This window comes from Anopheles arabiensis, chromosome 3, assembly GCF_016920715.1.
Source record: "Anopheles arabiensis isolate DONGOLA chromosome 3, AaraD3, whole genome shotgun sequence".
Lineage (NCBI taxonomy): Eukaryota > Metazoa > Arthropoda > Insecta > Diptera > Culicidae > Anopheles > Anopheles arabiensis.
The window spans coordinates 49496321-49523575 of record NC_053518.1 but is presented as its reverse complement, the minus strand read 5'-3'; the positions used below and the strand labels follow the sequence as shown (position 1 = coordinate 49523575).

The 27255-nt window shown below is 37.5% G+C and overlaps 1 protein-coding gene across 1 annotated transcript in view; it reads left to right on the top strand.

Annotated features, from left to right (window-relative positions):
• The window catches only part of LOC120903067 (roundabout homolog 2), a 34030-nt gene extending 8196 nt beyond the window's left edge, over positions 1-25834 (top strand). Inside the window, exons 3-15 of the mRNA XM_040312276.1 lie at positions 11710-11903; positions 12870-12972; positions 18764-18917; positions 19242-19372; positions 19453-19593; positions 20505-20636; positions 20744-21675; positions 21745-21867; positions 21939-22173; positions 22248-22343; positions 22404-22811; positions 22897-23092; positions 23194-25834. Of these exons, the coding sequence (XP_040168210.1) occupies positions 11710-11903; positions 12870-12972; positions 18764-18917; positions 19242-19372; positions 19453-19593; positions 20505-20636; positions 20744-21675; positions 21745-21867; positions 21939-22173; positions 22248-22343; positions 22404-22811; positions 22897-23092; positions 23194-24232 (3884 nt within the window). The 3' untranslated portion in view covers positions 24233-25834. The remainder of the gene's footprint in view (positions 1-11709; positions 11904-12869; positions 12973-18763; positions 18918-19241; positions 19373-19452; positions 19594-20504; positions 20637-20743; positions 21676-21744; positions 21868-21938; positions 22174-22247; positions 22344-22403; positions 22812-22896; positions 23093-23193) is intronic.
• Positions 25835-27255: the final 1421 nt, after the last annotated feature.

Below are 27255 nucleotides of genomic sequence, written 5' to 3'. Positions count from 1 at the left end.
ATAACGAATTGATCCAGCTAATCAACCAGCGAATGTTTCACAAAGAGACATTTCATAATTTTGTGTGTCCCAGTTCGATCTGCTCATGAAGGAAAAAAGCGGTGTAGTTTACTGCACGAATCTAACGCACGAATCTAACGGTATACGGTCAACATAGTCATGATAAAGGTGAATTGTTCAAACGAACCTTTCAATATTCACCATGTGGCTAGGGGATTTCTTCAATTGTTAATGATTGAAAACATCGAAAGTGCGTCAAAATGCGGGAACAGCGGCTTAGGGTTCCAAAAATGGGGTTCGACTTTTGTCACACACCAGGTGGTAATGTCACACAGTGATGTTCCGCAAAACCAAATGAATAGTTGGTTGTTGCACAAAATCCTTTGTGAATTGCGCTGTATTTGGTTGAAAAGATCTAGTAAGAAAAAATCGGAGTCCACATCTAGTTTGTTTTATGTTAAAAATTATATATCAAAAGAGAAGAAAATGAAGCAGTTTTTACGATTTATTAATGTCCTGTTTTGTTGTTGTATATATGCTGGCAAAATATAATTAATTAACTCTGTAAAATCAAAGAAACAATATTCGGTATGAAGAAGTATGAAGTGTTGGTTTGCCATAGTCAAAGAAACATCTTGAGCTAAAATACCGTGTGAGAGCAGTTTCTGAGCCTTTATGTTGATAGCATCTTATTTACACTTAGCTGGTTATGTTGACGGTTACTTTCATCCGGAAATTCAACGTACTTAAAAAAATCGTTTAGAATTTTATGGTTACGGTACGCTGTGTAAGGATACAGTAAGAAAGCCGACAAGCATCAACTCATTAGGCTAATGAAAAGATCTGCTTGAGCAGATTAGCATGAAAATAGGAAGACTTCCCGTGCCGTGCCGTAGAGCTCAGAACCGGTGCGACTAGCTAATGTTTTGTATGTTTTTGGTTGTGGTACATTGGAAAATTGAAAGAGAAGACCGCTAAAGAATATCGAGATATCAAGTCCAGTGTATGTTCGTACAAGAGATATTTTAAATTATGTGCGAATGATTATATCAGTATTAGTCTCGTCATGAGATGTCACATTTTGGAATACGTGTAGAAAGGATGATTTAACTTCCCATAAGACTCAGAAGTTTTGTAGAAGGTAATGGAAAAATGTAATGTATACTCCCAGCAAAATATCTAAGTACACGTTCGATTATCATACATTAATTAAAGGAAAGTAAATGATGGATGATGAAGTCGTAGGATGATTCCCGTGAATGAAACAGTCATTAGTTAGTTGTTTTTGGTAGGCAATAATGTAATACTATCTCCATTAAGGTAATTATTGGTTCCATCGTTCCACTTCTATGGAGTAGGGTATTGAGATTGAAAGCTTCTTTTTTTCTGAATGTTGTATTTTTTCACAAGCCAAACCATTGATTGATTATTGGTAAGCATACGCATTCAAGCTGTTTCTTTTTGTGTATAGAATATATAGTTAATGTAATACAAATACATATTTTTTCATATTTAAAAGTTATTTTCCATCCTATGAAGAAAATGGCTACATTCAGAGGAATCGAAGATGCTGCGGGCTAGACATCTACATAATGCTCTTAGATTTTAATAAAATATTAGCAGAGATTGCAAAATGTGAATAAATAAAAAAACAAATAATTATCTTTGAAGGAACTTCTATTATATTTAAAGTATACAAGTTGATCAGAAAAACGTATTAGAAACGTTTTTTTTAAATGAGTAGATAACTAGTGGCTTAAATAATAGATAAATGAAAAGATCAATTTTTATGTTATAGTTTTATTGCTCTTACCGTTAGATACATTTCAGAATCAGGTAGAGGAAGTTATTTAAAAGGATACTGCGGGAAAGATTACCACTCTTCATAAATGCATGATAAAAGTAATTATTAAATGATGCAACAATGTAGCATCAAAACTAAAGGTATGACAATACATTTGAAAACATTTGTTGATCTATGATATCTTCAAAATTGGTCAAATTTATGAGCAAAACAAAATTTCGATTGTGCGCACCCTAGTGGATCTAATTTGACTACTAAGGGAACTTCTAAACTGTTATTCAATAATCTGAAATCACGTCCACTGTTAGTGGATTTTAGATCCACATATATTTTAAAAAAGTCCTAGATTATGGATTGTACAAAATGTTAGAAATGATGCTTAGTATTCCTAATTATCCGGTCAGTTCCTAAGCCGGTCTCGTAGTACAGTCGTCAACTCGTGCGACTAAAAAAACATGCCCGTCATGGGTTCAATCCCCAAAAAGACCGCGCCGCCATACGTAGGACTGACTATCCTGCTATGGGGGGGAATCAATTAGTCATTGAAAGCCAAGCCCACAAGTGGGTACAGGCAGGCCTTGACCGACATCGGTTGTTGAGCCAAAGAAGAAGAAGAAGATTCCTAATTATACAGCTGCATGAACCGCCGTTCCAAATGGCCAAGATTGTTTTATGTACGATCCAGGACGTGGAAAGCAATAGGATGTGATAAAATACTGTAAACCTCTTTAGTTTTCAACGTTTTTTTACTGGTAAATCTTAAATCTTATCCTTATTCATGGTGTCCATATTTCCCATATGAGGTCTTACCCAAAAATTTCAATACAACACGAATATAACATGTTATTAATTCATGAAAAAAAACATAAAAGTCGATAGAAACATAAAAAATTCCAACACATTTTCTGATAAAACATGAGTGTAGCTATGCACATTTGCATGGTTGCTATATTTATATATCCCTAGATGTTTAATATTTTCCTTAATGTGTCCGTCTTTGCCTACCTTTCCCTATCAATACAAACAATATATGAGGAACCGGTCAGTTCTTTACATTCACTGCTCTTCTTGAAATAACTAATTAAACATATAATTTAATAATTGCTCGACCAGCTTTGCGTTGATTTACTTTCTATACGCTGTGTAACTAGTTTGTTTACTAGAAATCGATTTCGACAATACCATGTGCATTCAATGCGTCACTTCCCACTATTGTCAAACGTCAAACCCACTAGTTAAACCCACTATTGCTTAAAAAAAATTTATAATGTTAATTTACGTTTACATTAAGTCAGTAACTTAAATTAATCACTAGATTAAAGAGAATCAATCAAGAATGGTACAAGCAATATTACGTTACAGAGAGTAGTGTGTGAACTATTAGTCTGTTTTGTTAAAGAATTGTTTTTATCAGCTAGTCATGAGTATGAGTATCATGAGTATCTGAAATGAAGCGGAAGCCATCTAAGAAAAGTTAAAGAGGATGGATAGAGGAGGAGTTGTTGCTGGATGTCACGAAATCAGACATCGTAAGGGTTTCTACTAGTAAACGTATAAATTAAATTGTTGCCGCCCTTGGTTGATGCTCTTGAACCAAATCATCTGAGTGTATTTCGCAAATTATTTGATATCTATCCGTTTTTTTAGAAACGAGACATTAAGTACAAAAATGCAGTGTACTTTGAATAAGAAATTTGTATAATATCGTTTGACCCATTTCAAGAGCGATGTTTTGTTTTTGTTCTGTCATCTTGTCGCATTCAGTAATAGGATTCTAATATCCCAGAGGCATTGTAAGTCAGTAACAGACAATAGAGAAATTCACATTGGCTCGAGGTAATGTCTATTAAAACGTAAATGTAGTCTAAAGGCAGATTAAATATAGATCCAAAAAGAACAATCAACGGAGATACATTTATTACACAAAATTTAGAGCTTTAAAGAGCAACTCCAGATTGTTGAAATCGGGGCACACCAATGATTTATTTTTATTTTCAATAAATGGCGAATTTATTAAGAAATAAACTATAAATACAAACGAATTAAAAAAAAGATTTATCGAATTGAAAGATTTTTTTTAACATTTCAAAGTTTTACACAAACAAAGCTGGATCCACCAAATGATTTAAAAATCATGGGTTGTTCAGTCTTTTATCTTTTATATTAGAGTTACATCTGCCATTAATACGTAAAGGGATTGTATAATACCGAATAAGTAAGTAAGTAAGTTGTACTTACTATACTAGATTGTTTTCATAATTTACAGAATTCATTATGGTGTAGGAGTAAAAAGTTTTATACACTTAGTAATAATAATATAATCATTTTAACTTTGAACCCATGATGTACTTTTTTCAATAACATTCCTACCGTATAAATTACCGTTCCTATGTAATAAATTTACATAGTGTACCTTAGCCAATAGAATTGATTAGTTTGTATCGATTATTCTATGGCATTCAAAACACTATGCTAGTGATCAGTGATGATTCACTTGATGAAACTCCACATTATTTGTTTGCATTTTTACTCATTATTTAACTCGATGGGGGTGTCTTCGGTGCTGCGTAAACGAGTGTCTTCGTTTGTTTGAGCTACACGATACGGACCACCACTGGCCTAGAAGATATTGTTACCAGTAGTACATTTGATATCATTTGTAGAAATCAAACATATATTCAAATTAACATGTCAAAAGATATATGCAACGTATGTATTATTCCTTTACTATAGTACATTTTGTGGAAACTTGGAATTTTCAGCAAATTTGAAAATAACTTATTTGTACATAATTTTACAGTATAACTGGTTGTTACAACCAAATATACTCGGGTGGTTTAGTTTATGCTGTCTTTGGTCTTCAAATAGCCGCTCAATAGGGAATCAGCTCATCCTCCGTAGTAGTATATCGTTTTCATTTTTGCATCCCTACGAGCATTTTCATCGTAAATCTCAAACAAATCATTTATGTTTACCCTAGTGTGGTATAAATCAAGGACATTATATTCTAGATTAAAATGACAGCACAAAGTCCCTAGTAACGAATACAAAGTCACAGAGACCTTAGTATAAAAAAGGGATATCATGTTATTGAGTGGTCTAGAATCAATTTAAGTCGCTCTATGTCATTCTTCCAATCGAGAAGAATTTGAATGACTTCCATCCTCTTGTGCAGTGTCTAATTGAATCTACCTTTTGGCTTTCATTAGAATGTGACAGGCAAAAGGGATTTAAATGTAGATGCAGAGGAGTCATAAATTGCCTTTCGCAGGAGAGATGATAGTGATGCATTCTCAAGCGATTGATTGTAATTAAATGAAGGTATTGAGTATGATAATTACCATGTTGAAAGTTGTAGATGACATTATCTTTTCATAAGATAATAATTATCAATGTATAGTTTACATTTTATCCTTTGTCTAACGAACATTGTTGGGCAAATGTTGGCTTTATTAGGTGACATATTTTATACAATTTATTGTAAATTTAACAGTATTCGTTAACCTCACTTTCTCTTCTCGTGGTATTTTCTGAATCGTCCAAATCAAACTTAGATAACTCCCATCGAAAAACATACAGATGTGAGAAAACCCATGAGCTTGTTCTTTAGTAGGCTAGGGAGGAAAAGTAGGTAGGAAAATCACCGATTAATCGATAAATACTCAATAAAGTGATGAATATTTCACAAATTCATTGAATTCGATCGATACCGAAGATAATGCGAATAACCCAACGGTACATGGGAATTGTATTGAAATGGAATATTTAGAGCTTTTGCAGATAACAAGGTATAATAGTAGCGAATGTAGGCAGTAGACGCAAAGTTTCTATAAAAAGCTGTGTAATAATAAATAAAATTCTTTTGATAACAAACATCATATGGATTATATACTGTTATTTATAAGGTTTTGCTGTCATCATTGTGACTTCAGGTCCTGTGTATTTTAATCTGGGCTTTTTTGCCTTCTTGCGGAACTTCAGGAACTTGATCCGTTCGAACCAAACATTGAATTTGCTTAACAACGCCCTCAAAACGGTATGTTTTTCTGTGAAATTGTGCGCCTCAGTCCAAACCAAAGTCATTTATCTATAGTCTACGACTATTGCAATATGGCCTACGCTTTCCGAAAGGTGTGCAAATGGAAACAGGATGGAAATCTAATATTTACCATACAACAATGATGATTACATCAACCAGGCGACCGAACAGGCATTGTCTAAGAGCACCGCGTTAGCATAGATACCATGTGTAGGGTGTACTTTTGTGCTTTTACATCCCACGCGGAGCGAAATGAGTAAACATCATTTCATTATTCATTTATTTAACTCTCAAATCCTATCTTGAGCCATTTCATGTCTTTTAACTGATGCCGTTTTAAATTGTCATCCAAAGCATTGAAATATGTAAGCATGCTAAAAGGTTCTTTTTTTAAATGAATTTCATTTTACAGTGAAGTGAGACATGAGCCTTTTTTGTCTACATGGTTGGTAAATAGTATGTATTGTAATCCGTTGCAACACCTACAAAACCATTTTATGAAACAAGCAAAACTCAATCAAATCGTATCGTTATATCTTCAATGATATAAAAGCTGTATTACAAGTAAAGATACTCATTTAGTATTTTATACCATTGTTCTACCAATTGATAGAAGCGTTACGTTCATGATGGAACATCAATATAGTGCGTTGATCAATCACGCGAAAATCAAACTAGCGCAAATGAATACATTTCTCTGACGATTGATCGTTAAAGCTATGCCTGTGTCTAGATTGGCATTTCATTTGCTTCAATTAATATTTCACGCTGATTGTCTCTCAAGCACACTAACCTGTGATGCTATTTGGAATCAAAGAAAGTGAGGAAGTCATTTCGATATCCGTTAATAAATTAAAACTGATGCGTGTCTCGAAATGATTGCAGTTTTCTCAATAACTTGCTTCGTCAGCGTAGTATCGATACATCGTTGGAAAGAACTAAACTATGCATACGAATTATTATTAAACAGCTTTGTGTACGTTCAAACAAGAGAGAATCATTGCGAATTTTGTAAATAGAATCTTTATAATTTTATAATATTGATTTCTAACGAACGTGAAAAACTATGAACACCATTAATTTATCAAATATATTTCGTGGCAGGAAGCTATGGACCAAAAACAAACCAAAAAGTTATTCATAACATATTTTAGAAACATATCTCAAAGGTGGTCCTTCACCTATGACATTTATGAAAATATTTTTGGAAAAGGCAGCTTTTTTCAACGCCGCATTCATTTATGTTTACATAAAGAACACAAGCATATCCGAGTTCACAGAATCCTCTGGCTAGTCAAAGCGCCAAATCAAATAGAACGGATAAAGGCGGCTCAAAGAAAAGGGAAAGAACGCAATAAAAAGTCCCTTCAATAAACAAATATACCAAGCGAAGCAATGTGGTTTATGGTTTACCGTGATCACAGAAAAAAATCTCAACCGTTCATGTAAGTTCTTCAGATGAAATGCCGTTCTTTGCTTACAAACCTGTCTTTGGACTGTTTTTTTAGATTATAAGTGAATGGATCATTCATTTTCTAAGCAATTTTTTATGAAAAAGCTTATTTTATGAACTGCTTACCTGATTTATAATTACTTGCTATTCTATCTTCGTTTAGCTTACGTGCTCGTAATTGCTTAGCTTTGCTTTTTGTTCACCTGAAAACCAGTGAAGCAGATATCCGATGAATGAGCTCCACAAGGCATCATAAAGGAACGACGAGCGACGCTGCACAGTTAATAATTATTTCTGTTTGTTTTTGCGGCGTTGAATAAACAGCAGCAGTTTCCAAGGTATTGTTTACGTTCCGTTGTCATGTTCAGTGCCTCTTGGCCATTGTCGTCGCCAATGCAGGATATCGATCAACAACAAACCACTTGTGACGTGTTCGTTTTGAGTGTAAGAATAATTCAGAATTATGAAAAAATAGAAACAGTGTGCTGCAGAAGAAATATATTTTTTAAAATTATTATTAAAATTAGCGTTATTATTGCTTTGGCCGTATTTTTTCTATTTTTTTTAATTCTAAACTACGTTGTATACTTTTAATGAAAATTTTAAAAATTACGTTCGAACAATTTAAAAATAACGACGATAAACAAACGATAAAACAAACAACTAAGCGTTTTCTTTTCAACAGTAAGTATTAAGCTTGTGCCTAAAAATCGGTTACTATTACACACATTCGTAAACTCAGCTATCTTAAGTTGTTCATTTATCCCGTGTTACTTAACTAAAGCATTTATTTATGTAATGAAAGTGACATGGTGAATATTGTGAAGCTTTCTTGGATATCTTACCCAAGAGTATAGTAATACAGATATGCATTTTTTCGAAACTAAACATTTTAAATGAAAAAGAAGATGATGGCACAAAATGGATTGTGCGATAATGTGAAAACATTTTCTGCTTAGGTTGTACTGTTGACCAACTTTTGGCTTGGCAAAGTCAAAGATTGAAGCGCAGCAGTTATTTGTTTGTCGCGTTTACCATCATCATGATAAAGGTGAGTACACATGAGGGAACACGCAAGGGTGGTTTATAGTGTAAACCTTTTACCTCATCCTTTTCTCTGAAGAGCCAACCTTTTACCCTTGATTCGATTTATACGAAAGGTGAAGCAGGACACGGGTAAAGCGCACAACAGCTTTTGGGCTACCATTTCAGCTCTCCTACTAAGAGGGCAAGATAAGTGAGGCTTTATATGTACAGGTTCATCACAAAGCAATATTTGCATTCCACACTGGGTATGTGGTTTGTGAACAAAATTTTGTATGATTTAATCGTTTCAGTCATCTTTTTAAAGATAGTATATTTAAATATTCGAATAGTATTTGCAATGTATAAAATTATCATTTCCAACTAGATTTGATGTACAAAAAATAAATATACACATGAAATAATTGTCCTAAGCTCCATCTACGTTCAATATGTTGTTTGTACATATTGGAAGTGGATTACCCTAAGGAAAAGTATATTAGGGGCATATTCATTTTTGATCGCAAATCTGTTGTTATTTTAAAGAAAACCATATATAAATGAAATGGAGTGTTTATTTTAAAACTGAGAAGTTGATTGTTTATTGGGTTTCCTAGGAATAGTAACATGACAGTATTAAATTTGAAACATGTTTTAGTGTTGAAGGAAAATTAACAAATTTAAATAACTAAAACTTGCCATCATCATAATGTATTCACATATTGTGCGTTAGTAGCATTGGATCTATATTAATTGAAACCCAGTTTGTTATTTGCGGCACTCTCTGAAATAAAATATTGTTTACATGATTATAATCAATGATAAACATAATGGTACCTTATTCCATCGGATTAACAAATAGATGCATGTGCAGCTGCTGCTGCACAAATAGCCAAATATACTTAACATCGAATCGAGCTTTACTGTGGAACTTAACACGAGGTATTACCTTCCTGTAAAATATGCCATGTAAACCTATTTCCCTGTCATAATGTTATACTACACCACAAAGGATGAACAAGAACAAAGATGGAAACCGTGTTCGCATCATCAGTTTGTTTATTGATATGTACGATGTGAGTCTTTCGTAAGCTACGTTTTCAACTATTTTCCTATTCCGAACTCATCGTAATAGAGTATGAACATGCATCCGATAACAATCGAATTTGAATATTTAGCACGTATTATTGGGTGGACGGTTTGATCGTTAGAAGAATCCATTGCTTAGTCTAGAGAATGTAAGAAGGAGTATCAGGCGCAAACATTCAGTTTATTCAATAGCGGTATGTAAATGTACTCATGGCAGTCATAACTTTGTCTAGTGACACTCCAGTACATCATTACTATTTTTGTCGAATGCTTTCTATGATTTCAAGGCTCCTTGTGTTGGCATTGCTTGGAGAAATGCTTTCTTTGCTCGACATCAAATAAATGTTGACTTGATCAATAAAAGGTATTTACGACGTTGCTGACCCATAAAGTGTTGTGCATCGGGTTCTAGTGGTAGAAAAGAAATGGATTAGAATTCATGAAAGAAGAAGAATATATCAGTGCAATACAAACCGAATGACAACGTGTGTTCTTGTTCAAATTCTCTAGCAAAAACGCATACTTTTGTCATCAAAGTTGTGATACGATTAAAAACGAACGTATCTTAGAACTACAACCAGCCGTTCTGAAAATCTGCTGGAGTGGAGTAAGAAAGAGCGCCTTGTCTTTTATTGTATTTTTGACTCTACAAATCTCTATAAATCCTCATCATGCTAGCCGACGAAAACATTGCTCATACATTCACTTGCACATACTCTGCATGCCTTCAGGGCTGCTGGAGACATCTATCTGAAGGAAACTGAATGGTTGTGATTTACACAACATGCGGATTAAATATGGCAAAACTTTAGATTATTATTATTGTTAATTACAATGCAGTTGTCGAGCGAAGCTGGCTGCCGCTGGCAAACCATCTTCAATGCGCTAGCGTATCTGCAATGTACTCGTGGCTGTAATAATTCGAGTGCTGTTCTCGTTGAATAAAAAGACGCACCGCATGCATCAGATCCTTTGTGGTAAATTCACTTCGTTGGAATATGTTTAGCGAAAGTTTGAGAGTCGAGGCGTCTTGTAAAAGTTTCGATGTTCTGTTTCGCCAAAACCTCTTCCTGAAGCGCTACGTAATACTATTTGTGTACGTGCAACGGTTGTTGTGTTGTTGGGAGCGCGAACTTTTGCAACGATCACATACTTCTGATAACTTATTTAAACTTTCACATCCATAGAGGAAGAACGAAAAGAAGCCCTTTCGGCTTCAATAGAATGTCAGCTGGTTCTAACGATAAACTTACTCCAATTGCCTGTGACATTCGTAGTTAATCGCTTACCACTAGGATTGCAAATGGAATTATGGTATAGTGCGAATGTTTTCGTGAGCTTGTGAATTTGGTACCCTTATCACAAGGCACTTAATTGGATGCTTGGCTCTGCTAGCAAAGCTTGAGCTTCCACTCATCCTTTGTGAGTGTATGGAAAAACAGATAAAAGTATTTAAATATTATAAATAAATTGTTGAATGTATGTTTTTAATTATGCTTACATTAATGTATTTGATTTAATTTATACTTTGAAATAACTTCTGATATGTTCTTATTTGATTTGAATAGATTCCGACACCTCTCCTTCTTCTTCTTCTTTGGTTTGTGACCAACTTTGGTCTTTGGTTTGTCGGTCACCTCCATGTACCACCACTTGTAGACTTGGCTTTCAGAGACTTATTGATTACCAAGGCAGGATAGCCAGTTTTACGGATGGGTAACATTCGGGGCTTGAACCCATGACGGGCATGTTCTTAAGTCATACGAATTGACAATTGTGCCACCCAAACGGCAGACTCTGACACTAGTTAGATGATATCCCATGTCATATTAAAATTAGATTAAGTCTCTACAAAAATAAACAAAACAAATATTAAAATAAGATTACGCACCCTTATATTTATCAACCCAACAATTTGATTGGGTAACGTAACTTTCAGGTAATTATATAATTTATTTGGGCGTAGCATCGGATTCACTTTATTGGTAACAGTGCATCCTTTTATTAAGCGACCCATGCCTAGTTATATTGGCTTACACATACTTACTATGTACTAACTTAGGATGACAAAACTAGACACAGATCGCAACTGATTTCGTTGAGTTGTGCAGACAATTGGTGTAAAAAAAAATTTCTTCGTTTACGGGTTAGCTATTCTTATCGAAATAAAAAAATAGCTGTCTGATCGGAAATATATGTACCTCCTTAAAATATATAATGTGTTCAATTTGTTTAATTATTAATTCTAAAATAAGCAAACAATCCATTAACAAACAATAATCTCTTTCCTTCTTCTCTCAGCTTTAGAGTATCCCAAAATTACGGAGCACCCTCTAGACGTCATTGTACCTCGGCACGAGCCAGCAACACTCAACTGTAAGGCGGAAGGGATTCCGACACCAACAATCACATGGTTTAAGGATGGTGAACCGATTAAAGCCGAACCAGGATCACATAAAATTCTGCTACCCGCAGGAGGTTTATTTTTTCTGAAGGTAAAGTAAAATGATAGTAACAACCATCCGTGTCCCATTTCCATGTGCAGTGCTGTCGATTTGAATTTTTAATTTCCCAACTCTCGGAACGATTTACTCAGCCCCGATCGACACATTAGAAGAATGGGAAAAAGTACGTGACATTGGACGTGGCAGATTTTCCATCCATGCACAGTTCATTGACGTACCACTTTTCCATCGGTTCATTTTCGTTCTTCCTTCCGGCACGGCAGAACTGAGTGGTGTCGATGTAAAGCGAGCATCACGAGGATAGCGTGTGCAGTGTAAAACTGGTCCTATTTCGTTTCATACATCTAGTCGCACATCGAGGTTTGGTGTCTCTTTTTTACTCGATATAAAGCTAGCAAACTGGAGCCTTGTTAGGTGGGAAGATTTCATAAAAAGCATTTGAAGGAACAATGATGTGGATAACGACAACGATCATCGCAACGATGATGCCGATGGTACAACTTCACGGAACGCTAGCAGCCAGGAATAATCGTTTCTTTCCGCTCTTCCGTAGCGATTCCCGGAGTAATAAAATCATTTTGCGTTCAAGTGCAACGTATGCAATATACCGGGGACTCGTTATACCAGACAATGCAATTTCGAAAGGCCTTAGAGTACAGTTGACTCGTTTTGGGCCAGCAGTCTAGTACTATTCACTTTATAGTTTTATGAAAGCATAAGCAATTATATTTTAAATTTGAATTTCAGGATCCGTCTTCAGATCCGGTTTAAAATATGCACAAATTAGCGAAAGCAGAGATTGTTGACAAAGCAACGTCATACTTTGAATGGAAGATTATTTGTTTCCTTTTTTTAGGGTGCATGATCGGCTGTTAGTTTTCATTAATTTGTGGCGTTGCCACTAGCTAGGCGTTACTAGTTTTAATCAAAATTTTACCTCATTTTTATAGAAATGTATTAAGATTTACGACGTTTTGTTATTCTTCAATTTTTCAGGTCGTGCACTCACGTCGTGAGACCGATGCGGGTGTTTACTGGTGCGAAGCAATGAACGAGCTTGGCGTTGCCAGAAGTCACAATGCGACGCTTCAAGTATCAGGTAAGAATTGGAAAGTTTAAATTTATTACCCTGTCCTTATTCTAAAAAGTGAAAGCAAAAAAGAAAGCTACTAGCAAAAAAAAGATGTGAAGTGAATTTAATGCTCTACTGAAAGATTTTTTTACCAGTAACCATCCAATTCTCCATAATTTGAGGGACTCGTTGCCTCAGAGGGATTTTTAAATCTTTTTCAAGCAGTTCATTTGAGAGGAACAGCCCAGTTCAGTCAATCTTTATGAGAATGAACAAAACATGAATTTTTAAAAAAAAAAAAACAACCCAAACGGTACTTATAAATTATTACTTCTTCTTCTTCTTTAGCACAACAACCGTTGTCGGTCAAGGCCTGCCTTGCCTTGTACCCACCCACTCTAGTGAAGTGCGCTTTGGCTTTCAGTGACTTATTGTTACCATAACAGGATAGTCAGTCCTACATATGGGGGGACGGTATATTCGGGGCTTGAAGCCATGACGGACATGTTGTTAGGTCGTACGAGTTGATGACTGTACCACCAGACCGGCCCTAACAGGTTACCTATATTTTATGACAGACCGGGAATTCAACAGCTTTTATGTACAAGCATATATAGTTGTTTGTTATACATACAACATATGTATATACAGCGCCTACCACGACTATATGAACAGTCGTTTTTCGCGATTTGTGGAAAATCCGTTAGAGATAGATAAACATGAACAGTGAACTCATACATTGTACAGATTACTATTTAGGCGCGTTCAGACTCGGCATATTCTGATAGAAAATATCTGTCAAACATACTTTTCCCTGAGATAGGGGAAGTCTAGCAGCCTGTGGCGAATCTTTTTCGAGTAATCCAAGCTATCCATCGCTGGATGGATAGCAAAAATATTTGCTGATAATATTTTAACAGAGAGAAATATCGTCGTTTTTCGTGTTTAACCATTAGTTTTCGATTGTTTCTAAGTCCTAAATGTTCTAACGGTTGTTTATTGTGCATTTCTTACAACAAGAACCCGTGTTTTACGAATTATTTAGTTAAATTACGATAATTGTATCTTGCTAAGAATTGTGGTGTGTGAACCAAGGTCCATAAATTACTACAGATCGGTAAAGGATCACTACGTCCAGTGTATTTTGACAAATTTTCATTTGACAGCTAGGGAGTTCCAAGATACTTAGCAACTCATACAAAGTCCTTAGAAACCCTTATTTCCCTTATTTCAATTTCCATACCAATCTCCATCCATCATGGCTACCAAAATCCGAGCTAAGAACCCACCTGTAGTCTATTTAGGCACCTTGGTGTGAACGCAAAAATATTGGCGTATTTTTTTTTTACACTTGTTTCTGGTAAAAGGGGAAAGATTCGCGAAGAAAGATATGTCGTGTCTGAGCGTAGTTAATAACATATTCTAGAAAGGTTTTGCCGAATAATTATTGTTTCAAATTTTTTTAAAGATTTTTTTTTACTTGTTCAAAGTTTTAATAGTTTTATAAGAAAAGTTATCAAAAATTATTCCGTTTCTAATTTTTTTCTTCCCATCACTACCTTCACCATTGATGTTCTCTTACACCGGTACAAAGTCGCCCGTAGCCGTCTGTTTGTAAAGTTTGGTCGTGAATTCGTAAGGTAGTTTAAGCACCGACAAACCGACGTGAAACTGGCGTTACAAAAGTGTCCCACACGAAAGTACTGTCATTTACCAGTGAGGCGATCACTTCTGTCAAAGTAAGCTCTGTTCACTGCTGCTTCGATGTAAACAACTTTTCTACATACAAATTGCGAAGGAAGTGTGAGGCAAGATTTTGTGAGAATTATTGGACAAAACACCCAGGAAAATCATTTTATAAGTTTCCAAATCAATGTAAAAGATGTGAGAAGTACATAAAACAATGCGCATTGGAATTTGTGAAGAAAAACAAAAAGGGGATTTAGCAGTTTCTTCTCTGTGTCAGTGTAGTAAGCGAATCATTATAGAGATGGCGCTAGTGTTTAACATATTTTCATTTGAAATAAGGAGACAACTTTTGAAGCTCATTTTGTTCGAAGTGTCACGTCGGTTTGTCGGTGGTTTAAGAGTCTAAATAAGGATTGGCTGAATAAGTAATTTGGTATTTACATGTTTTAAATAAGTATATGTAATGCCGGAAGAATATGTGGAAAGGGAATTGTGGTGGGGCCATTGCAATTGAACATGATATTCGTCTGCGCTTTCTTCTAATATTTACGGGCGCCTTTGTAGCGATCAAAGAGACCATCGATGGTGAAGTGGGTGGTGGGAGGGAAACAATATCAGGCTAGGATTACATTCCTTAACTTTGTATGTAGCAGCTGAAAATATTTAGATTATGCTATAAAATCGTTGTTGAGGTGTTTGTGTCGCTTTTGTTTGATCGGATCAGTTTTGAGCCATTCTTCATTAAATTAATAACGGTCATGGTCATCTAAAAACTAACAAAAACTTGTTTTTACATATTTTGATTAGTATTTTCAAAACTATCACTATATGCGAAGATTTTTTTATTTCTAGTATGTAAAAAAAAATGTTTGGATAATTATTCGTATAAAACTTTGAAAACATTAAAACAAGTTATAAAAACCACTTTTTAAAAATCGTTTTAAAATATTTTTCTGTAAAATCTTTCTAGAATAGGTTATTTATATTTTTGCACGATTTGTAAATGCGTTAGTTAGCACAAAGAAACCTTTTTTAAGTGTCTTGAGAGTTATGATACGAAGTGATTACCAGTGAATGTTTCACTGTTTTGAGTCCAAATTTTACATTTTTTCCAAGATTTTACATTTTTTTTACAGTTGTTTGGTTTATTTTTATGGTTTATGTAAGTTGATAAATGATATAATTTTATTCATTAGTTTTGTCTTGGATATTTGAAATAAAATCATAATGGCACTTCGGATACGTATACGCTTACATCTTTGTCACTGGTAATAACAGCTCAGTAATAATCATAACTCTCGTTAAATCGGGTTAAGCGAAAGACATTGATTGAAACCGCAAACAGATGGGGTTTAACAAACTTGATTGACAACACACTTACAGTTTGACGTTTATCATTGCTTCTATTTTTACTACATTTTACTTTCTCTCATTGAAATTTAATTTGCACTGCTCTTAGGCAATAGATTCTATTTATGCTCTTTACACCGCATTTGCGTAGTGCATTTAGATATACAACGCTTAGAAGAATTGAAAATGTAGTAAAAAAATATACCCTGAGACATGATGTTGTATGAACATCAGATGTGAAAAGTTGATGAAAGTATCATCAGACATCTCATTCTTAAGAGATACATAAGTTTTCTTTAATTAAACCTAAATAGTACTAGGTAGATGATATATCCCATCAGCTGTTGATATACTTTAAACTGTACGTATACAATATATTTATTTTCTGCAGTCACTTGCGGGTAAATTGCAAAACTAGCATATTAATGGCCCATTATGTTCATGGCCAGTGAACTTACACTATAGCGCACTTACAGCAGGCTTACAGGAAAGTATGACAACACAGAAATAGCTGCACATTTTCATATGAGAGGTTTCGTACTGCAAAAGCAATCTTGTATCGTTTGATAGAATGCGGAAAAGAAAGCGCACCCGAGAGTGTGCAAAATAATGGTCGTGGGAAGATTTTAACGGATAAAAATGAGAAAGAATATTTATTTGAGTCCGTGTCATAAATAAACGGGTCACCTTCCAGAAGAGCTGGTCAGCATAAGAATGCAATTTTGCTTGTGTTTTTAGCGTTGCGCTACTGACACCGGGTTATGGTTCGTTGAATAACAATGTTCAGGCTATGCGCCGAGATGCAGAACGTAACGATGAAAAGCAAAGAATAAAACTATGCAAAAGGTTATTAAAATATTTGGATTTTTTCTACAATGTCACATTAAAACAGACCAATCTCAGTTTTACCCACAGGGCGGTACCGTGGCACAGTTGTCCACTGGTAGGAATTGACAACGTGTCTGTCATGGGTTCCAGACTCCTATGGACCCATCTCTCCGTAGTAAGGACTTGATTGAATATCCGACTACGGATTGTATTTACTAAATAATACTCGAAGGCAGGAATAGATCAGCTGTACTACGCGTCTTTTAGGTCGTTACATCAAATAGAAAATGCAAAAAAACGTTTTATATTTATTTAATACGAAATTCGAAATGTCATCATCTCTGAAGGTCTTTTTACCTATGCCTAGACGATTTCGACGTGTTTGGACCATCAATGGGTTTCTAATTACCACATAGGAAGTGGACCCGTTTTAACTCAATGCAATATCAAATTATCCTTAGTAGATTATTTCTTCATTTGTGACTTTCGTACTATTCAGATTTTCATTTCATTTCATTTCATTTCATTTATTTAATACAATATCCGCCATCAAGGCTAAATATAATAGACTTAAACTAATTTTGACTAATATCGAGGAATGCCGGATAATCGTGCATGACTACGGAACATAGGAATTAATTTATGACTTTACATTTGGTCATATAACTCATACCTATACTCCATTTAAACACTTCCATAAACATTGTCCCATTTGCTTTGCCTTTAAGCTATCTATTAGTGTAATAGCTTTTTTCTCCCGCTTGGTAACATCCTCGGGGTTAGCTAATCCAATTTGAACAATACATTCTCACTGCATCGAGAGGATTACGATATTTGACAAATGATTTCGTTGATCCTGCTATCCCTCTTGATTTTACGTCGCTGGGCGCACATCTTAGACTGACACGCTTGTACAGAGTTCACCAGAAGCGTCCCGACATGATAGTGAGGGACTGTATCATCTCTCAACCTATCGTGATGATCTGGATAGAATCTATGGTTTCATATTTTATTCTGCAACACTCCTATCGGCTCAACAAACCCGTGGCTAATTCGCCACGTATTAATCTTGTGTTCGAATTTTTAACTGGGGACGCAGTTTAACGGAACCAACGTCACGCGCAGATTCTAGCTAACCTTACCATTACCGTGTCGGCCGCATGGACATAGTTCCTGTCCTTCGCTATTGCTTTTTGCGATAGGATTACAGCGAATATAAGATTCGGTAGCGTAAAGTTTTGCAAGTCACGTTCCGTGAAATGTAATCGACACCCCACAACGTGCGTTTGTATTTACGTGTCGTTCGTTCTTATGTACAAACCGGGCTAGGAGATATATGCAGTATCGAACATTACTAGGAGTGTAGTGGAAAGGACTTGGTTCGCAAATCGAAACAGATACATTAGAGGAGGTTTTGGTATTGCGAACGTAGCTTGTGACATTATTTACTTGATACCAAAATTCGCCAATAACCCGCATCGTGGTTTCGGTAAAAGTTCGTTGCTGTTCGTTGTACCGTCGCGCGTGAACTCGCAAACTGGCATCTTTGGTGTTCTTTCGTGTTTGGAAACTTGTTTTTAATACCTGGTCTTTATCATCTAGTGAGATTAGTGCATGGGGTATTTGGTGTGGATTATAACTTTTGCTTCCATCTTATTCCTACTTATTCTGATACTAAAGGGCTTAAACTATCCAGTAAAGGTATTTCATCAATGGGGTAACAAACCAAAAAGTACATTTCATCCGTCACGTCCAGTCGACGTGCATATCAGTATTTGCTCGAGTGTAAACCCAAAGTACAATTTGGGGTTTTCTCGATCGTTTGATATTCCGTATGAAGAAAAGTAAATAATATTTTTTACAACTACATTTAAACATAAAGTTAGAGGCGGATGCTCTTGCGTCTACGGAAATAATCCTGCATATCCCATCATTTGATGTTTAATTTCAGTACTACGAGAAGAGTTTCGCCTGGAACCACAAAACACTCGGGTGGCACAGGGTGAAACGGTACTGCTAGAATGCGGACCACCGAGGGGCTCACCGGAACCAACCGTTTTCTGGCGCAAAAATGGACAAACTTTAGATCTCACCAACTCGAAACGGTAAGTCATATGCATGGCATGCAAGGGTAGGACTGTTTTTACCTCCCCCAACTACAGTCCACATTATTTATTAACTTTGGCACTAGTAACAACATTCGGTAGTTTGGTCATTTTATTTGCGTTGCCAAACTTTCGGCTAGCGATCGTTTTGGTATGAATAATGAAGGTAATGATACTTATCAACACTTCCGGTCCTGCCAAACGGGTCTGTGAACTTTGGTTTTTAGACCAGCAAAAGTTAATCCTTCGCATTCCGACATCTCGTTTTTCATCAATTAAACTCTGCATTGCATTGTAACCGGTCGAATAAATTACTACTTTCAGTATCCGGATCGTGGACGGTGGCAATCTGGCCATACAAGATGCTCGCCAATCAGACGACGGTCGTTATCAGTGTGTGGCAAAGAATATAGTAGGTGTGCGCGAATCCACTGTTGCCTTTCTGCGAGTTCACGGTAAGTGCTGGGAGTTTCAGTGTCGGAGACCCTATTCGGGCTGTTTGGATCACGCTTGACGGTGGTAAATATTTTTACAGTGAAACCGTTTCTAATACGTGGACCCCAGGACCAGACGGTCGTTGCCGGTAGCTCTGTTGTGTTTCAATGTCGGGTCGGAGGAGAACCGTTGCCAGATGTTCTGTGGCGGAGGTCAGCTTCCGGAGGCAACATGCCACTCGGTACGTATTGAAGCGCATTTCATGGTAATCGGAAGCGAAAAACGGAAACCAGCAAGGAAGCTGGAAATCGGACGTGCGAAACAGTGAATGGAGCAATAATGGGATAGCGTAGTGTTTTATGTGTTGTCATTAGTCGTATTATTATTAGCTTGTTTATCATGGAACAAACACCGTTTGGTCAGCAGTACCACCAGACCTAGGAAAGTGACTACGTATGTATGTGTGTGTGACTTTTATCCCTTAAAAGGGTTGTGCGGTTTGTGGCTCATAAATTCGTGGACCAGGATAAAGTTGTCACGTGCGAGAACTGCTGTAAGCAATTGTAGATCGGGGAGTCCCGGTGAACCGTACGATGTTGTACGTCTTCCTGATATAATCGGGGCGGTTCGAAATAAATTAATTACCAATACTACGTATGCTACGTCTCTGGTGTGTTATCTGTTGACGCGTGCTAAGCGCATGGCCGAGAGTGATATAGAGTTGGTGAACAAAGCAATAGACATAAATTCGAGGGTTGACATACATATTTAAAACAACCATAGTATCACAACTTTTATACAACAATTGAAGAGAATAACAACTTTTTCTCTACAGTTGGAAAGTCAATTTTAAGAGAGCTGATTTCTTGGTACCTTCTCCAAAACCAACCCACAAGATTTCATCTTCCAAGAACGGAAACTGCAGCAAGGAGTAGTCTTGCATGTTGTGCTGCCTGAACCGACGGGGCTTAAACCCCGGATAAAGCTATCTTATGTAGCATAAATCACATTGTAATTTCTATTAATTGGAGGCTCTTGTATAAATCGGAATATGTTGTACTTGATAGCAAGCAATATACGCCTCGCCGAAGATAAACTACTCTCACCAACACACATGTCTGCTCTCCATCCACATGTTGTTTCACCCAATAGAGCGAGTACGAGTGCTTGAAGACAGAAGTTTACGAATAGATGACATCGCAATCGAAGATATGGGCGAATACAGCTGCGAGGCGGACAATGCTGTCGGATCCATCACCGCATCCGGTACATTGGTGGTGCATTGTAAGTCAAGACATGTTCAGTTGCATCGTTAATTCATTCGACCACAATCAAAGTACTTTGGGTCTCGTTCCGATATTCATTTCTGTTTCGTTCCACCTCCCTTGCAGCACCGCCGAGTTTCCTGGTGCGCCCGAAAAATGTACTCATCGAACCGGGTTCGGAAGCATTGTTCGAATGTCAGGCTACTGGACACCCACACCCGACGCTATTTTGGTCGGTGGAAGGCAACCGCACACTCCTGCTCCCGGGTAGCCGGATGGACAACCTAGAAGTAACACAAAACGCGGACGGTACCAGTGTGCTTTCCATAGCGCAAGTTGGCCGCATGGACAACGGGAAAGTGATCGTGTGCAGCTCCGTAAATAGTGTCGGCAGCGTAAGCACACGTGTTGTGTTGAGTGTAAATCTTCAAGATGATCGACCACCACCATTAATTCTGCAAGGCCCCTGCAATCAAACGTTGCCCATTAAGTCGGTTGCCATTCTGCCGTGTAAAGCTAGCGGAATTCCGCCACCGGTGATCTCGTGGTACAAAGATGGAATACCGGTGCTATCCTCGGAAAAGATAAATATCACTGAATCGGGCACGCTGACTATAGCAGATTTGAGCAAAATTGATGACAGCGGGTTGTACACGTGTGTCGCTAGCAGTAAGTCGGGCAAAACTACATGGAGCGCACTGTTACGAATCGATGTGCCAACGAATCCGAATATAAAATTCTACCGTGCACCAGAAATATCTACGTACCCTGGTCCGCCTGGTAAAGCGCAGGTTACGGATATTACCGAAAGTTCCGTCACTATTGCATGGGTTAGAAGCAGCCAAGTTGGAGCGTCAAGTTTGATCGGCTATACGGTGGAGCTGTTTGGCCGTAACCAAACGGAAGGGTGGCTTCAGGTTGCAAATCGTATTCAAGACAATACCTACACACAAACTGGACTAAGTGCAGGAGTAACGTATTACTTCGTAGTTCGTGCTGAAAATTCACACGGCCTTTCATTGCCAAGTCCTCTATCGGAACCTATTCTCCTTGGATCGGTAAGCCTTTAATGCTGCTGGTTTTTTTTTCATTTTATAAAACTGTCTTACTTTGGATAAACTTTGCAGAGCGATAACTTTGGTATGGGAATTGATATGAGTGAGGCAAGAGCTAGTTTACTGTCAGGAGACGTTGTGGAGCTCGTTAATGCGACTGCTATAGATTCCACTTCAATGAAGCTGGTTTGGGAGGTAAGATGCAACCGGTTAAATACGTTTGCAATGAAAATAATGTGAATATTTCCCTCTTTTCGGATTTCTAGATTATCAATGGAAAGTATGTGGAAGGTTTTTATATATATTCGCGAAACCTTAACACAAATCGTTCCGTTAGTATACAGTCATACAAAATGATGACCGTCTTGAATGCAGGTGCCTCGTCCTGTTCCGTTTCTGGACTTGAGCAATATTCAGAGTACGAGTTTTTTATAGTGCCATTTTACAAATCAGTTGAAGGCAAACCATCAAACTATCGGATAGCAAGAACTCTTGAAGATGGTATGTTAAAGCTTTTTTTAAATTTCCTTTGTGTTGTAACAAGTATGAACTTTACCATTGTTAATTGATTGCAGTTCCCTCAGCACCACCGTTTGGCATGGAAGCGCTGTTACTAAATTCATCTGCAGTGTACCTGAAATGGAAACCTCCTACAGCGTCTGCACAAAATGGTAATATTTCATGCTTTCTCGCATCTGTCAGTACTTACAGGACTGGTTTATCTTCTCCAGGAATACTGCGCACTTACAACATTATCGTACGAGGAGTTGACTTACGAACAAACTACTCGAAGGTTCTTAGCAATGTCACGATTGAGGCTACCTCATCGACACTGTTGCTTGCCAACCTGACCGAAGGTGTTACGTACACGGTCAGTGTAGCAGCCGCTACTTCTGCTGGTATGGGACCGTTCAGCAATCCTGCAACCCTGCGGCTCGACCCAATCACTAAGCAGCTAGATCAAACATCCCATCGATATCCCATCAATCATAATAACATGGATGACATCCTTACACAGCCCTGGTTTATCGCGGTGCTGGGCTGTATTCTGGTACTTATGATGCTTTCGTTCGGTGCAATGGTATTTGTGAAGCGTAAACACATGATGATGAAACAGTCGGCGCTTACATCTTTACGCGGTAAGTTTCGAGCGAGAATAGTGTACGCAAAGGCTCTTCGATGAAACCAGCTATAACAATTATCTCGCCGTCAATGTATTTTCAGCTCACGCCGCAGGAGGTGTTGTAAAGATACCGCGAAATGATAGCCTTTGGATGGATCCATCCGGCATGGTGTGGGGCCATCAATCGACGGGAAGAGGTAAAGACCACATTCAAGATTACGCTCCGGTAGGTACCAGTTCAACGCATCCCTTAGAGCAGCAACAGCAACATACGATGCCACATCACAATCGTACTCGGTAAGATTTCATTTATTGGTTGGAGTTCAAACTCAACAGCGGCCATGGCTATTTCCGCGTCCGAAATTGTAACTGTGACATTTACCTATTTTTAAATACAGCTATGTCGAGTACACAGACTATCCCAGCGATTACGCTGAGGTGTCGTCCTTCAATCCCCCGACATCCGATGGAATGAACCATCTCTCGGCGCAGCTAAACGGTAGCAGAGCACCGAGCGAGTACAGCTCGGGAGGTACGCGATCGCCAGCACCTTATGCTACAACCACCCTGATTGGAAATGTGAGATTTATTACTGCCCCGGGGAGTGTGACTGGTAATGATAGTCACCTGCATCACCTGCTGCCATCAGCGGCAGCTGCAAGTCAAATGTATTACAATGGCGATACTTATTCAGGCAGTTCGATGACACGGACATCGTCGGATCATGAAAGTACGGGCTATGTTAGGAACGCTTGCTCGGAGTCATATTTCAATCCAAATGAGAAAATCAATATCACCGAGAATAAACTGGCGTCTCATACGATGTCCATGCTGGCAGCAAGTGGCAATGCATCCGTGGGCGGGGGTTATCATCACCTTGTGCCAAGTCAGAATGGAAGTTCGAATGGCCAGAGCAGTGCGGCCAGTAGTGCGTGTAGCGCAAGCAGTGGAAGTAGTAACAGTAGCAACGGAAACGATGGCGTTCGAACCAACGACTCCACTCCCCCGATGTCTAACAAAACGCAAGGGACGAGAGTACCGCGAAATGGCTCCAGTAGTAATCGTTTTAAACTCTCCCGTACACCGATCGTAAGCAGTTTGCGGTCCGCATTGAAGCAGGAGTCAACGTCCAGTGAACATGCTAATCAGCCAGCACTGCATCAAGAGCAGCGGAAGAAAATGTCCTCGCTTAACAATTTGGGACAGAAACAACAGCTTTATATTAAGGTGGGCGAAACGGGAGTGCCGGGTTGCACAAACAGTTGGAACCCCTCCACTGCTAGTGCAATGGCCATGGCAAACCTGTACCAAAACACCAGCGTCACGATGCCATCCGGAGCTTCGAATGGTGATCCGAATGTGGTTATCTACCTGCCGACCGGAAACCGCAGCGTCATTAGCTATCGTGCCGGTTCGGAGTTTGGGGATGATGTTTGAAGCTGGTGGTAGGGTGGTTATTTATAATAATTTATTCTAAACTGCAATTAGCTGCAGGTCCTGGAGAAGAAAGCTGACTGACGATAAAGGTAATCTCAATGCCACCGTCTCCATACGTACCAGGGCGTACTGTGAGCGGGTGCCGTTCCTAGTTACTAGATTGTAAGAAGATTCGGTGTTGTACATAATAGTGTAGGATAAACGAATCGGGCGATAAGCACGAGCATCGGTGCGGTGTTTGGCTACGACAACGTTTAGTAGTGTGTCGGATGGCGGAATCAAACCGTAAACAAAACCAAAACAATGTACGAGCAAGACTGATCCATAAGCTTCCAACATACGGGAATGAGGAAACTGAGACGCAAACAGTATGGAGTTACGCTGCGACGTTCATCAGGAATCCGAAACCCTCTCATACCTTCAAACCTTCAAGTACTTCCAATGCACACGCTGTAAATAAATTACACAGTGACCACCAATTAAAATTCATTCAACCGCAACGATACATGTTCCGGTAGGCTGAATCTTGCTGGTTTCGTTGAATAGACGATGTAAAGCATGAACGCTGGTGGTGGTATGAATAAAAAAAAAAAGATATTTGTGTATTATTCCAAACTGAGACGAGAGAATTAAAAAAACACACACACTCACACCCATACAAAGAAAAATGAAATGGAACATTTATTTTCCGAAATTTATACGTCTGTCCTGGTCTATTTTTATTTATATTTTGTTTTCTTTAGAAAGAATAATCTATTCCATTCAAATCCTTTAATAATAAATTAACCCAATGATGCATATCACGTATTACAGCTAAAGTAAACGACCAAAATTTGCTTTTTTTGTGCTCATGCATACAAATGCTCTATAATTTATTGGTTTGTGCTAAATAAATTGTTACGCCAACATTTTTGTCACTACATTCATGATTACGGGCTAATTAAAGCACAGAAAACAGATGATGTAAAAGTTTATAGTCAAATTTAAAGTTTTTCAAAAAATGCTTCCTCTAACCACTCGTAATCTTGTTATTATGATCTTCAACAAAACGGCACTAAAACATTGCTACTAAGCTCGCACCTCACGATAACTGTAAATAATCAAGCGTATGAAAACCGCCATGTCCTTCCCAATCGTAAACAAAGCAATATTATCCCTCCGAACTATGAAACAAAAGTAACTGCATCCAACCCACGAACTTTTTGTGCATAGGTAGACCAGTAAGGAAGTTTCAGCAGTAAAATTTGTTTGCGCAGTGAATCTTAAAATTATGGTTATGAAATTAGTTTACTGTCAAGTATTCTCGAAGTTGATTGCAAATAATACTGCTTCATAGTGTCAATTGTAAAACAAATAAAGGAGAAATCAAATTAGGAAAAAAACTGTCGTGCTATAAAACAGAAAGAACTTGCTCGGTTTTTTTTGTAAAAATGCGTGTTTCGAATATACTGTTTTGTGAATAAACGTACCGCTTGTTAATGTAAAGTAGTAGCTAAGCACATCCAACATGTTACGTGGTACAGGAATTTAAATACCGTTGCGCGGTATTGAATTCGATGTGATTGAGTCAAAGCTGAATAAAAAATGCAAATTAATCATTTAGCGTGAACTGTGTTCCTTTTTATGGAAAACTACAAATCATGCAGAGGACAGGCTGCATTCGATGTAAACTAGTAAACATATCAGAAGGATGATGGAGACGCCTTGCTCCTCGTTGTATGCATTGTGTTTTGAACATTTGCTGCAACACTGTCAAATGGAAATCTTTACAGGATGACTTCGAACTACACCATTATATCAAACTAGGGCTCCCGCATTTATGTCAAATTTCCACGTAAGTCAAATTTTGTCGAATGTAGTTTTAGTTGGTTGGTGGCTTTAGCTACCAATTTACTTTTTGAATACATTAAATATTGTTTTTCTGATACTGCCAAGCAACATCGAAGTATTTCATTACTGTAACGAAAATAACTCAAGGTTACTGTTTCAATTCCACGTTCCTATTTGCCAGTGATATTTAGAGGCAAATGTTTTCAGCGGGTCTAATATTTCAAGCACAGTTTCTGAAGTGCTGTTGACGATAGGTCATGTTACAAAAAAGCATACATATATCACTAAATATCCCGCAGAGCTCACAAAGTATAAACAGTAAGCATACATATCCAAACCTCTACGCAGGTAATCCCTGAGATACTTTTATAAGAGGATTCGGAGACACGCAGTTTTATATATTTGACAGTTTTTTTAGCAAATTTTACTGATTTGACACATCACTTGTTTAAAAATCGTGCTCATCAGGTTTAAAAATCATGTGAAGAGAATCAAATTGCAATCTTTGGTCATTTCCATATCAAATCATTTATTTAGTGGCCAATGCACCTAAAACAAACTTACAACAATATAGGCATATATTGTGCCACGAGCTTCGATTTACGCGGAAATGAGTGATTCGTGTTTTTTTCGCAATCAGCATCAATAGCGTATAACGGGTACAACCTGTATGTGCTACAGGTATAAATTCGTGTTCCTTATTGTTGATCCATTCATATAACGGAACGAACCTATCCGATACGTTTTCCCATCTCTACTATAGAATATACGAAAGACGCTATGTGCGGGTTGCATACATTTGGGAGTGTATCCGTAACATGAAAAATGCATTTGATACTGTATACAGGAAACCCTTGACGTACGATCCATTACACAATCGTCAACATACGTACGTGTTAACGCTTTAATGAAATTAATAAATTATCGAAACATATTTTAGTTAGAACTTTATTAGCTTTATACAAAATTTAACTTACAGCACCTAAAGCCAGCCTAAACCAGCAGCACAAACTTTAAACTAAATATAACAGTTTAACTACTATAAATGCAAGCGTACATCATTCAATCATTTTATGCTATACTCTTCTATATACGCTTTAATGACTATTTTCCGTTTATAAATAAGAACTAGTTGAATCGTTCCATAGTTATTTTGTTTTTTTTTGTTTTTAGTTGCATAGCGCTCACGGTTG